Source organism: Andrographis paniculata, unplaced genomic scaffold (genome assembly GCF_009805555.1).
Source record: "Andrographis paniculata isolate CXL003 unplaced genomic scaffold, ASM980555v1 Contig17END, whole genome shotgun sequence".
Classification (NCBI taxonomy): Eukaryota; Viridiplantae; Streptophyta; class Magnoliopsida; order Lamiales; family Acanthaceae; genus Andrographis; species Andrographis paniculata.
In genome coordinates this window covers 702,588-716,580 of record NW_026137457.1, presented here as the reverse complement: position 1 = coordinate 716,580, position 13,993 = coordinate 702,588, and the positions used below count along the sequence as shown (strand labels likewise).

At 31.4% G+C, this 13,993-nt stretch overlaps 3 protein-coding genes across 3 annotated transcripts; all 3 read right to left on the bottom strand.

The window, feature by feature from the left end:
* Positions 1-522: 522 nt before the first annotated feature.
* Positions 523-3,068, bottom strand: LOC127265230 (acetylserotonin O-methyltransferase-like). The gene is made up of 2 exons (XM_051294949.1): positions 2,195-3,068; positions 523-1,067 (listed from the first exon to the last, which is right to left on the bottom strand). The coding sequence occupies exons 1-2, from the start codon at positions 2,969-2,971 to the stop codon at positions 762-764; spliced, it is 1,083 nt and encodes a 360-aa protein (XP_051150906.1). The 5' UTR covers positions 2,972-3,068; the 3' UTR covers positions 523-761.
* Positions 3,069-3,584: 516 nt separating this feature from the next.
* On the bottom strand, positions 3,585-5,407 carry LOC127265479 (acetylserotonin O-methyltransferase-like). The gene is made up of 2 exons (XM_051295285.1): positions 4,643-5,407; positions 3,585-4,049 (listed from the first exon to the last, which is right to left on the bottom strand). The coding sequence occupies exons 1-2, from the start codon at positions 5,402-5,404 to the stop codon at positions 3,759-3,761; spliced, it is 1,053 nt and encodes a 350-aa protein (XP_051151242.1). The 5' UTR covers positions 5,405-5,407; the 3' UTR covers positions 3,585-3,758.
* A 6,154-nt stretch (positions 5,408-11,561) lies between these two features.
* LOC127265766 (acetylserotonin O-methyltransferase-like) lies at positions 11,562-13,795 on the bottom strand. The gene is made up of 2 exons (XM_051295754.1): positions 12,987-13,795; positions 11,562-11,987 (listed from the first exon to the last, which is right to left on the bottom strand). The coding sequence occupies exons 1-2, from the start codon at positions 13,749-13,751 to the stop codon at positions 11,682-11,684; spliced, it is 1,071 nt and encodes a 356-aa protein (XP_051151711.1). The 5' UTR covers positions 13,752-13,795; the 3' UTR covers positions 11,562-11,681.
* Positions 13,796-13,993: the final 198 nt, after the last annotated feature.

The following is a 13,993-nucleotide window of genomic DNA, read 5'->3' as shown; positions in this document are numbered from 1 at the left end:
CATCGAGGAATCCATCAAAGCCAAGGAAGAGCCTCCAAAGTCGCTCCCAAAGCTTGAAGATGTTCGTCGCGTTCTTCATAAAAGACGTAGACCAGGCCCTCTTCGATCCAAAAGTCAAAGGGACACGCCGCCAAAAGCGTTATGGAGCACCAAATCCCTCCCCCAAAGATCAAATTCCGTCGGATCATCCAAAGGAGGCATCAATCCAAAGTCGACGATCAAAATCGCCAACACGGATACCAAAGTTTCCTAAAAACCGACGAAGTCAAACCGAAGACCAAAATCCCTTCGGATCAAAGAAGCCACCCAAATCCAAATTGGAAAAATGGATCGACCCGGAGAGAGAATCAAAGGATCCAAATAGAGAATAGGACCCGCATATATTAAATTAAATGTAATTTGTACGATTTTGTGTTTATAAAAAAATATAACACAATTTTTTTTGTCTACAAATACAAATGTAAAACTACACAACACATGCTTCTATATGACAAAACTACATGTTGGCTATTTAAAAATATATGCGATGTGCTTTCATCTGATTTGACTCACTTAATATCCTAACCATGTCATTACGTAATATGTAAAAAGGAATCACTATATCAACAAACATTAATACTCTAGTGAATGGCCACAGATACAAAATCAAATTTGTTCTATTACAAAATGTAAGTCATATTTAAATTTAAATCATTTAGACTTATTAAACAATTTTTACTTTTTTAGTCCGACAAATAACAAGTTCGAATATTATAAATTAACTAGAGATAGACTTCGATGACAGAGATTGGTGCTGGAATATATTTGATGGTGTGTTTGGAAAAGCCAGCTGATTTTAGAACATCGTCCCATTCTTTTGCATTCCTCTCTTTGCCATTGATGGTTAGAGCCAACATTTCTATGTCTGCTGCTAAATGATACTCCTCGTAGTTGTCAATGTTTTTAAGGTTGTCGTGGTTGACCACGCTGTCCATAATAATCAATTTTCCCGTCTCCTTTGATAGGGCGTCTTTGCAGTTCTTCAAAATCTTCACACATGCCTCATCGTCCCAATCATGAAGTACTGACTACGATCATCAAATTAAATACTTGTATTAAGGCAAACTTTGATCAATTTATTACTATTCTACATTGTAAATAATTTCTATGTTATAAATTACTATGTGAAAATACAGATATCAACGGGGCAAATTCGGACCGATTTTTAGGTTAAAACTTTGAACTTTAAACTTGTCCGGTTGTATAAACTTAGGCCCAAAATCCATTCTACCTTGAATTTATCTGGCCTAGGTCAACCCAAATAATTCATTTTTATAAAATATAATATAATAAAAAATTAATTATTGACTATCAATTATTTCTAATTTCAGAAACATTGCATAATTGAGATTGTGAGAGTTTTGAAAGACCAAAGTAACCATTATTATTTAATTTTTAAAGTATATTATTTTTTATATTTTTTTTTACTATAAAAAAAATTAATCATTATTACTCATTTTTATTAAATCAACCATAAAATATTTAAGTCGCATAATTGAATGACTAATGAAATGACTAATGAAATATTGATTTAAAGTTGTCTTTACTTGTACAATTGTGTTATATCAAATTTTACTACAAATATTATTTGAGATAAATTAATTTAAACTATCTAGTTAGAATCAATTATTCTTGAGTATTGTATTATTATACCTGACTTCAATGAATACTGAATTTTAATAAGTCAGAGTAAACAAGTGATTACTACTAATAAAATAATACGTTCATCCGTTTCAATACAATAATCTTGTTTACTATTTTTGTCTGTCTAAAAATAATAGTCTCATTTTCATAAATAATCATATCACTATAAAACTACTTTTACTTTTTCATTATTATTACACAATTGCCACTATTTTTTACACTAATAAATTCACAAGGGCAAAAAAGTCTTTTACCTATACTTTTTACTCAATATCAATGTAATATCAATATTTTTTAAATCTCGTATCAAAATTATAGATATGGAGAGTATTATCTTCTATAATCATTCAAAGTAATCATCAGATTAAGTTTATTATTAATTATTTTAAATCAAACACATAATCTACCCGGAACTGGCCGGATATAAAATATCTTTTAATAAAATACACAAAAATGATAAAAATAGTCCATTGGATAAGGCGAAAAGGGGTATTTGATTAGAATAATTTACCTTAATAAAAATAGCATCACCGCACGGGATATCGACAAACATGTCGCCGCCGATGTGCTCGACGCGGCCATCATCACCTCCGCCCGATAGCGCCACGACGTGGGGAAGATCAAAGTTGATAGCTCGGACAATCCACGGGCACGCCTTCACCAGCATCCGGAGCGCCGTTCCATTACCACCTCCGACATCCACGAGACAACCGATCCCCTCGAACATGTCCGGATAATTTTCAAGAACCAACGATAATCGATTGCCAACCAAGCAATCCATACCCTTGGCGAACAACTCACCGAACAAAGGATTGGCCGTGGAATACTTCCAAAGATCTACGCCATGCGCCGCCTCGAAACCATTTGAATAGTCCGTATTTGACGCGAGGACCTTCGCGAAGCTCAATTTCGAGGAAACTATCTCGGGACTACTCATGAGTAGAAATAAATGAGCCATACGATCCTTCGTTAGGGCACGGGAATATGGTGTGTGGGCGTAGCCAATTATCGATGAATCTTGACCGTCCATTGTCATCTCTTTGAAGATGCCGCGACGAGTCAAGAACCTCATGACACGGTGGAGCAACGACGGCAAGGACCCCGATGAGTTCGACAGCTCGGCCAATGACACGATACTCCCGGGATGGTTCTCGACTATATCGGGAATGCCGAGCTGGATTACGCTTCTCAGAACAGTGAATTCTGTGAAGTGAAAGATGCATTTTATGACATCCCTTATAGCAAGTGTTTCTTCCTCGTTTGAATTCTTAGCTGCCATCATCTCCATTGAAGGACAAGCTTGTTGTAATTAAACTTCTCATTGGATTTGTTCTTTATATAAAATGTTTCAATTTGTCATGCCTTGTGATCGATCAAATGTGCTCATTGATATCTGCATTTCATCTCTTACTATTAGTCAAAATCATCGAATGCAACTTGTACTTTTTTTTATTTTCGATTTTTATTCAAAATGTCTATCAATTACTTATTTGTATAGCATTGAATAGTATTTTAAATTTTAGATTTTATTATTATTATTATTATTATTATTATTATTATTATAATGTTAGTGGCGCCAAAGTCCATGCCTATTTTTTAAATAAAAAGTTAGGTTTTTTTCCAGTACATTGAATTGACCCGATAGTAAATAATAATTTAAATATCTTCTATTTTTTTTATTTTGACATATCTATCTTGATTGTCATATTTGTACAAAAACAAATTTGGGCAAGTAACGTTCATTTGTGGATAGAACAAATTAACTGTGTAGGATGTGCCCAGATGAAACAAAAGATATATCTGAGATAGTCAAAGAATTGTTTGAATTGCCTTGAAAATACTTCATTCCATTTTAGTGTAAAAATTAGTGACTAATATCACCACAAAATTGAGAGTGGTAACACACTATATGTATGTATATATATATATAGTTCTAGTACATGGCCGTAAACATAATCAAATTCGTTTATTACATAATTGAAAGTCTTATTTAAATTTAAATCATTCAACTTATTAAACATTTTTTTTTTTTTTTTTGTTTTGACAATTGAAAAGTTCAAATAATACAAACTTAACTAGGGATAGGCCTCGATGACAGAGACCGGTGCTGGAATACTTTTTATAGTGTGTTTGGTGAAGCCAGCAGACTTTAGAATATCATCCCATTCCTTTACATTCCTCTCTTTCCCATTAATGGTTTGCGACAACATTTCCATGTCCATTGCCAAACGATACTCTTCGTTGTCGTTGTCGTGGTTTATCACATAGTCCATAATAATCACTTTTCCCGTCTCCTTCGGTATAGCATCTCTGCAATTCTTCAAGATCTTCACACATGCCTCGTCGTCCCAATCATGAAGTACCGACTACGATCATCAAATATTAGTCATATTTGTGCATATTTTGACCCATTGATTAATACTTTTACATTATAAATAATTTTTACGTTATAATTTACAACATAGAGGGATGACAATAGGAGGATTCAGACAGATTTTGTAGGTTAAAACTCTAAACCCTAAACTTGTCCTCCCACAACTATATATATATATATATATATGCCCAAAGACTACGTAAAATATGTAATAAATAATATAATAATTACAAATTAAATATTGAATGTACATCAAACATTTCAAATTTCAAAAACATCAATTGTGGAATTGATAACATGTGTTATCATACCCGTAATGTATTGTACCAATAAATTACTTTTCGCCATGTGTATTTAAGTTTTTTATTTTATAAATCTTTTTATTTTAAAAATACACATACTAAAAGGTGATTGATCAGTATTACAGAAATACAATATATTAAGGGTAGAGTAATTGAACCGTCTGATAATTGAAATCGTGAAAATTTGAAAACTAAAAATAATCATAAAAAAATCATAAAAAATGGAATAATAAATAAATATAAATTTGAATGACATAAATAATATTTGATTAGAATAACTTACCATAATCAAAATAGCGTCACCATGCGGAATTTCGACAAACATGTCGCCCCCGACATGCTCGATGCGGCCATCATCACCTCCGTCCGCTAAGGCCACAATGTGGGGAAGATCAAAGTTGATGGCTCGGACAATCCACGGGCACGCCTTCACCAACATACGGAGCGCCTTTGCATTACCACCTCCGACGTCCACCACACAACCAATCCCCTCGAATACGGTGGGGTAGTTTTCAAGCACCAACGATATGCGGGGGCTAACTGTGCTCGCCATACCGTTGGCGAACAACTCACCAAATGCAGGATTGGCCGCGGAATACTTCCAAAAATCCATGCCATGCGCGGCCTCAAAACCATTTGAATAGTCCGTTTTCGACGAGAGCACCTTGGCCAAGCTCAACTTCGAGGAAACCAACTCGGGACTACTCATGACTAGAAATATCGGAGCCATACGATCCTTGGTGAGTTGGCGAGAAAAGGGCGTGTGGGCGTAACCAATCGATGAATCTTGACCGTCCATTTTCACCTCTTTGAAGATGCCGCGGCTAGTCAAGAACCTCATGACACGGTAGAGGAACGGTTTCAAGGACCCCGATGCTTTCGACAGCTCAGCCAATGACACGCCGCCCTTCCCGGGATGGTTCTCGACGATGTCAGGAATGCCGAGCTCGATTACACATCTCAGGACAGTGAATTGTGTGAATTGGAACAGGCATTTTGTAACATCCATTACAGCAAGTATTTCTTCCTTCTTAGCTGCTGCCATCTCCATTGAAGGACAAGTTTATTTGTTGTAATAAAACTGCTCATTCGCTTTGTTCTTTATATAGAAAGGTGGTGACTTGATCATTTACTATTCACAAATTGAATTACACACATGATTAAAATTTTGTTCAAAGAACTAAATCAAATTAAACACTTACTTATTTCGGTCTAACCGTATTTGTTGAATTGGAAAGACTAATTAAAGTCCAAGATTTGAGATGGGGTTAGGGTAATATTGATGTAGACCCATTCTTGGCCTAAAATTGCTATCTTATCCATATGTTTTCACTTTCAAAGTAGTGAGAGTAGAACGAGTGTGCATCATAATTTCATATAGTGAAATTTCTAGTTTTACAGTCTCTTCGTTGAAATGGATAACCAAATTTTATGTTCGACATTGCTTTATACTTTTGTTATTGCATTATTTATTGTAACAACTGATATTAGAGCTGGGTTGCATGATCAAGGGGACATAGAGACGTGCATTCGGTCGGTTCAATTCGAACCAAATTGAATTTTTGAATTTTGATTGATTTTTGGTTAGTAAAATTGAAACTAAAATCGAATCAAATTTTTTGAAAATCAAACTAAACCGAACAAACAGAAGTTTCGGTTTTTGGATGAATGAGAAAGTTTTAGGGTTATGTTACAGATAAAATCAAATATGAAGACTTAAAATTATAATATATATATATATATTTTAAAAAAGTTAGGTTATTATACTTAATCAAAACTAAAACTTGAAAATCATAATCGAATCAAAATCAAAATTTATAAATCTAGTTTTGAACCAGAGCGAACCAATTAATCAAATAGTCTAAACCAATTTTTCTTTCAGATTTTTTCATTTTTTGTTTAGTCCGACCAATATTCACCCCAAAGGGATAGGTCTTCGGCAGTATTGCACGGATCAGCCCTTGAAAGAGTGTCCTGATAAATTATTTTTTGAAATTTTTGTAATATTCATCAACAATAATATTTTTTAAATATTCTATCTAACATTTATTTTTTCTCACTAAAAATTATATAAAATATTAATTACTATTTTTTTTTTATCTTTTTCCTTTCAAAAATCTAAAACCTCAAAGGTTCCGGTCTAAACGAAATTTATAATTTTTTAAAAAATATATATATATATATATTTGGATTCAAAATTTTATTATTTTATCCCAACACCAAATCCAAATAGACACGCTAATCATGTTATAGGTTGAATTTTCAATTTTTTGCCGGCAACACAATTTTAATATGTACACAAAGACCCGTCTCTGCTTTTGGTCGAACTTCACTGTCAGGATTTTTCTGACTTTCTAAAAATATGGGCGCCAAAGTCACGCCAATAAATAATAAAATTTTATTTATTTTTTTAGTCAAATTCCACTCTATAAATAATACTCCCTCCGTCCCAGGAACTATTATCAGATACGAGAATTTAGGTAAAATATAATTAGTAAATGATTAAGAAGTGTATTAGTAAAAATAATTATTATTTAGTAAAAATAATTATAGATTAAGATTAAGATAAGTAAATAATTTAATTAAAATTAAGAAAATTATAAAATTTAAAATTTAAAATGCGATTAAAATGCATAATTATATTTTCAAAAATAGAAAGGACAAGTTATATAGGATGGACGAAAATAGAAAATAGAGACAAATTATGTGGGACGGAGAGAGTATTTTTTAGATTAAAAAAATTATAGTTTTTCTATTACTTTGAATTCGACACCACATACAGAAATAAAATAAATAGCGTTAACGACTAAATTAATGCAATTAGTTCTAATCTGATGTTATCACGATTGTATAAATCAAATTACACCAACATAATCTATTATTTTAATTTAAAAGTATATAAAATACATTACCTGTCCACAAACATTAACATTTAGAACGTTCATAAATAATAAACATATTTACTTAATTATTTGATAAGTATGATATATGAACTCTACGATGAGGGAACACACTATACATGTATAAATCTTACAACATAATTGACACTCGTGATACAAAAAAAATATGTACATTGTCGCATAAGGGATGACCTAATATTAAGAGTGTACTTAAGAATGACGCTTGCTGGTTTCTATGGTATAAAATATATATATATATATATTTATTTACACTATTAACTTGCATAAATACAAATTTCTTATATATATATATATATATATATATTTATCGACAAGAAATTGAATTATACCATAAAGTGCTTTGATTAATTATCCACTAATGGCATTTGATAACACATACAATTCCACATTATTAGCATTCTTTTATAAGTGATATTAGACCCAAAGCTATGAATGACTCGATTCTGTTGTTCGTGTTGGTTTTCGATGATAAAAATTTTAATCAGTGACTGTTCAAATGAACAAGAAAAAAACCTCATCAAGCTATCACAGATGAGGTGTTTGAGAAAATTATTGGAACCACGTCAAAGCAAGCATGAGATACGACGACATATAGAGATAATGTGAAGATTACGAACATTGATACGACAATATATGTTTTTAGAGATGAGACCATTTGAGAAAGTCGGTGATTATGTAAGTTGTTATTTTACCTTAACAAATCAAATAAAGACATATGAAGATTAGTTTAGTGAACAAGCTAAGGTGGAAAAAATTAATATTGCAGATATTAACACCAAAATTTCTCTCTAATGTGGATATTATTTGAAATTTCGTAATCGATACATCTCGATGTTTTTTACCACTTTATTGAACGTTGTAATTAGTAAAGTTTTAGTCAATAAATCCATTAAATTCGAAGCCGATGGAATCTTCTAGACATCTACTTTACCCTTCTTTCCGAAAATCATGAGTAGAATAAAAAATTTAATGAAATATATTTCAGTTTATCTCCTTTGATATATATTCTTTTCTTCCAGTGAGCTATATTGTAGTGAAAAACAAATCACTTACAAGATCATTTTTATACAGAGACTAAAATGACAAGGTAATCAGTAACAAAAATAAAATAAAATAATTTTTTTCAAAAAATTAATATTCTATGTGTCCGCTATGTGGCACTTACTTGACGGACACGTGACCTGCCATGCAAGCATCTTCGGCGCCAAAGGATCAAATGTGCAAAATAAATCCACTTTCGAAACTATTTTAGTGCATACTCCAGTTACATGACTAAAATGATAAGAGGGCTATTTATGGGAGTAAAAAAAATAATTTACCCTATTTTTAAATTTTTTATTGTTCAAATTTAAAAAAAATATATGTATAGAACGAGTAATAAAAATAAAATAAAAAATTCTACATGTCCATCTGATAGCGCATACCTAGTGGACATGTGTGCTCTGTCATATCAAGCGATGTTACATGCGCATATCTGGTGCCAAGGCCAATTGTGCAAAAAAAAACCAAAACATTTTTGTACATGCTCCGAACTAAAAACCTAATTTTCTTAAAATATGAATATCACATGTGGCCACCAGATTATGCTTATCTGGCAGGTACATATCCTCCAACGTCCCACGCGTAACTCCGAAGCGGTAGAATCAAATGTCCAAAAAATAAAAAATAAAAAATTATAGAACTATTCAATACAAACTTCAATTACAAAACTATAATAATAACAGTGTCTAGTTACGGAATTTAAAAAATAGATTATTATATCCACTCCAAAAAAAAAATTTGTCCCTTTCTTGTTTTTTCCAATAATTCTTTTATGTGGGTTCCACTACTATTATTATTATTATTATAATACATTCAATTATTATTCTTACTATTATTACTACTATTACTATTATTATTATTATTATTATACATTTAACTGGACCCGTTATCATTTTAGTTTCGTAGGTGGAGTCTGTCGCAAACTAATCCTATAAGTAGAGTTTGTCGCAAACTAGTCCCATAAGTGAAAAATTTTCGCTGTTTTAGTCCTCTGGCGCCGGAGACGCCAGTGTGACTCGCCGGAGGTAACATGTCCGCCAGGTCAGCGACAAGACACGTGGATTTTTTTTTTTATTTCATTTTTTAAAATTTTTTTTAAAACTTATTTTTAATTTATTTTTAATTTTATTTGTATTTTTTTTATTTTTTTATTTGGTCCAATTTAAAAAATTTAAAAAATTTTAAAAAATAAAATAAATAAAATAAATCCACGTGTCCGCCAGGTGTCGCTGACTTGGCGGAACACCTAGTAGACACGTCACCTCCGGCGAGCCACGCGGGCGTCTCCGGCGCCGGAGGACTAAAACAGCGAAATTTCTTCACTTATGAGACTAGTTTGCGACAGACTCCACTTACGAGACTAAAATGATAAGGGGTCCAGTTACTAGACTAAAAGAACAGTTTACCCTTCTTATTATTATTATTATTATTATTATTATTATTATTATTATTATTCTATCCCTTCAATTCTAAGGATTTTATTTACTATTTAACATTCAAATATTTTTATATTTGTATAATTTTTTACACAAATATCATTGTATTAGTATTATAAGACTCTAATATAATATTTTGTCATTTCTCCTTAATTTGTACTTACGTTTTCATATAATAATTAATATTAAAATATCAACACGCAAAAAAATGTAAATGAAACCTTATAGCCACACGAAAATAGTATTATATTTTTGTATGGTAATATTTTAATATCATTATATTTTAAAAATAATACTAATAATAGTTTGTGGTATTTTATATATATAATTATTATTTTGACATTGTAATTTATATTTGATGTATTGATATAAATAAATTCATTTATTTTCATTTTATAACTAATAAAATAAATACCTTCATAGAATTAAATTTAAATTAAACCAAAATTATCGTTCTAGCAATTGTCTTACAAAAATAAATAATTTTTAATATAATTAAAAATAGAAAGAATAATCAATATATAATATTTCGGATTTTATATTATCACTATATATAAATCTCAAATAAAAAAATAACAAATTTAAAAATAAATTTACTTGTATGTTGTATGTTGAATACTATTTCAATTTTTTTTAAAAATAAAAAATAAAAAATTATTGTATCACACAACTATATACTAAAATTAAAATACTTTTAATTTTTATTTAAATTACAAACTTATCATTTCACGTACAATTAGTTAGAATAAAAATGTCAAAACCTCTTACACACCTCCAATAACTAATAAAATATTATTATTTTTTAATATACTACAAAATCCAAAATGACGTATTTGAAATAGCCTGAAGGGAGTACAATTTTCCCATAGTTTATTGATCTCGGAGAAAAAGGTACTAAATAATACGAAACCAAAATCAAACCTTAAATAAACACTCGAGAGATTTTTCCAGCTTAGTTCATTAAACAAAACTTTTGTTCAATTCTTTTTTTATTTTTTTTTTATTTCAAATATTGATTTCCTAATTTATGTTTAAATTGTGCTTAGAATATCACACTATTTTCTTAATTATACTTTATATATAAAAAGAAATTGCTCTATTAACAAACATTATGGGTGTGACTTTCTGCGGATTGAGTTTGGTGTTTTAAGTTTTTTTATTTAAATAATATTTAACGTGATATTATACGATATAACACAGTATATTTTTTTTTGAAAAATATGAAATCCAAATAGTAAAAAATTAAAGGGTAAACTGTTTTTTTAGTTCAGTAACTGGATCCCCTTATCATTTTAGTCACCTAAGCCTGTCGCAAACTAGTCCCATATATGAAAAGTTTTCGCTGTTTTAGTCCTCCGGCGCCAGAGACGCCCGCGTGGCTCGCCGGAGGTGACGTGTCCGCCAGGTGTCTCGCCAGGTCAGTGACACCTGGCGGACACGTGGATTTTTTTTTTTAAATTTTTTTGAATTGGACCAAATAAAAAAATACAAATAAACTTAAAAATAAATTTAAAATAAGTTTTAAAAAAATTTAGAAAAATGAAAAAAAAAATTAAAAATCCACGCGTCCGCCAAGTGTCGCTGACCTGGCGGACACGTCACCTCCGGCGAGCCACGCGGATGTCTCTGGCGCCAGAGGACTAAAACAGCGAAAATTTTTCACTTATGGGACTAGTTTGCGACAGGCTCCACTTACGGGACTAAAATGATAAGGGAGTCCACTTACATGACTAAAAAACAGTTTACCCAAAATTAAATAGAAATCAAGAATAAACACACTCTATAGTTCTAGTAAATAGCCACAAACATAAAATCTAATTCGTTCGACTAAATAATCCAAGGTCTTCTTTAAATTTAAATCATTCAAGTTACCAAACCAATTTATTTTGACAAATAAAAAGTTCGAATAATACAAATTAATTAATTAAGGATAGGCCTCGATGGCAGAGATCAGTGCTGGAATATATTTGATAGTGTATTTTGTGAAGCCAGCAGCTTTTAGAATATCGTCCCATTCCTTTGTATTCCTCTCTTTCCCGTTGATGGTTACGGACAACATTTCGATGTCCATTCCCAAACGAAACTCTTCATATATGTCATCATTATTTTTAAGGTTGTCGCTGATCACGTAGTCCATAATAATCAGTTTTCCCGTCTCCTTCGATATGGCATCTCTGCAATTCTTCAAGATCTTCACACATGCCTCGTCGTCCCAATCATGGAGTACCGACTAGGATCATCAAATATTAGTCATATATATTTGGGCATACTTTGATCAATTGTTTAATATTTTTACATTGTAAATAATTTTCATGTTATAATTTAGAATTATTAGGGATGACAATAGGAAGAGTGTATTGAAAGATACAACCATTATAGTCCACAAATTGAAAAAGTGAAATTTTGAAAAATAGAACAAAGTGAAATTTTGAAAAATAGAACCAACAAAAGTCATCAAAATATATAGTTATAAAAGGGTGTAATTCTTTTTATTTGGTTAGAAAAATTTTAATTTATACTTTAGTATTAGAATAATGTATGACGAGATATTTTTAAAAAAAATATATATATGTTAATCTAAATAATAAAATAAGATAATTTGGTGCAAAGAAACACATTCATATGAAGATATAATATTAATTTCAAAGATGATTAATTTTATACCATTTTAAATATTAAAAATATTATATTTAATTAAATTTTAGTATTTTTTAGACTCATGTCACTGATTACGGAATAAGCTCATAATTTTTATATATTAAAAAATTTTATATTTAGTTGAGTTTTGAAATTTCTAAAGGCACATAACACTGGCCGCATAATGAATTCAAAAATTTTATACTTTTTAAATATTAAAAAGTATACTTCCTCAGTCTGGTTCTAAGGTTATATTTGTAATTTTTTCACAAATATCGTTATAATAGTATTAAAATATACAAACAAAAGTATTTTTGCTATTTTTTCTATCATATTTTTATATAATAATTAATATTCAAATATAACACATAAAATATAAATGAGACCCTTAAAGTCGGACGAGATAGTATATAAATATAAAGCTTCATAACTACGACTCCTAAACACTGGTCATAAAATGAACTCAAAATTTTCAAAGTTTTTTTAAAAAAAAAAAAAAAAAAAAAGATTGATTTCAAGACTATTTCCGAGACAATTAGCCAAAAATTCCGGTTGTGCAAGTGCAAGTAATAATATATGATCGAAAAATTACCATAAGCAAAATCGCGTCACCGCGAGGAATTTCGACAAACATGTCGCCCCCGATGTTCTCGATGCGGCCATCATCACCCCCGTCGGATAGGGCCACGACGTGGGGAAGATCAAAGTTGATGGCTCGGACAATCCACGGGCACGCCTTCACCAACGTACGAAGCGCCGTTCCATTACCACCTCCTACGTCCACCACACAACCGATCCCCTCAAACATGTCCGGATAATTTTCAACCACCATCGATACATACGAGCTAACTACGCTCGCCATAGCCTTGGAGAACAACTCACTAAACTTCGGATTCTCTGCATTATACTTCCAAAGATCTACGCCATGTGCCGTTTCGAAACCATTTAAATTTGGCGTATCCGATGAGATGACCTTGGACAAGCTCAAGTTCGAGGAAACCATCTCGGGACTACTCATGAGTAGGAATAGTGGAGCCATACGATCTTTGGTGAGTTGGCGAGAAAAGGGCGTGTGGGCGTAACCGATCGATGAATCTTGACCGTTCATTTTGACCTCTTTGAAAACGCCGCGTTGAGTCAAAAATCTCATGATGCGGTATAAGAACGGTTGCAAGGCACCCGATGCTTTCGACAGCTCGGCCAATGACACGCTGCCCTTCCCGGGATGGTTCTCGACTATGTCGGGAATCCCGAGCTCGATTACACATCTTAGGACAGTGAATTGTGTGAATTGGAAGAGGCATTTTGTAACATCCCTTACAGCAAGGATCTCTTCATTCTTAGCTTCCATCTCCATTGAAGAACAAGTTTATTTGTAGTAATAGAATTGCTCATTTGCTTTGTTATTTATATAGAAAGAAAAGGACAACTTCTCGTGACTTGGGATCAATTAAACATACATAGTTTTTTTTAATTTCTTGATTTGATCTCTTACCATTCACAAATGATTAATTGACAAAAAGAAAAAGAATTATTTAAACCACCATTTATGATGAATTGTGAAGCTTGATTAAAATCCGAATCTTAGTGAAAGTAGAG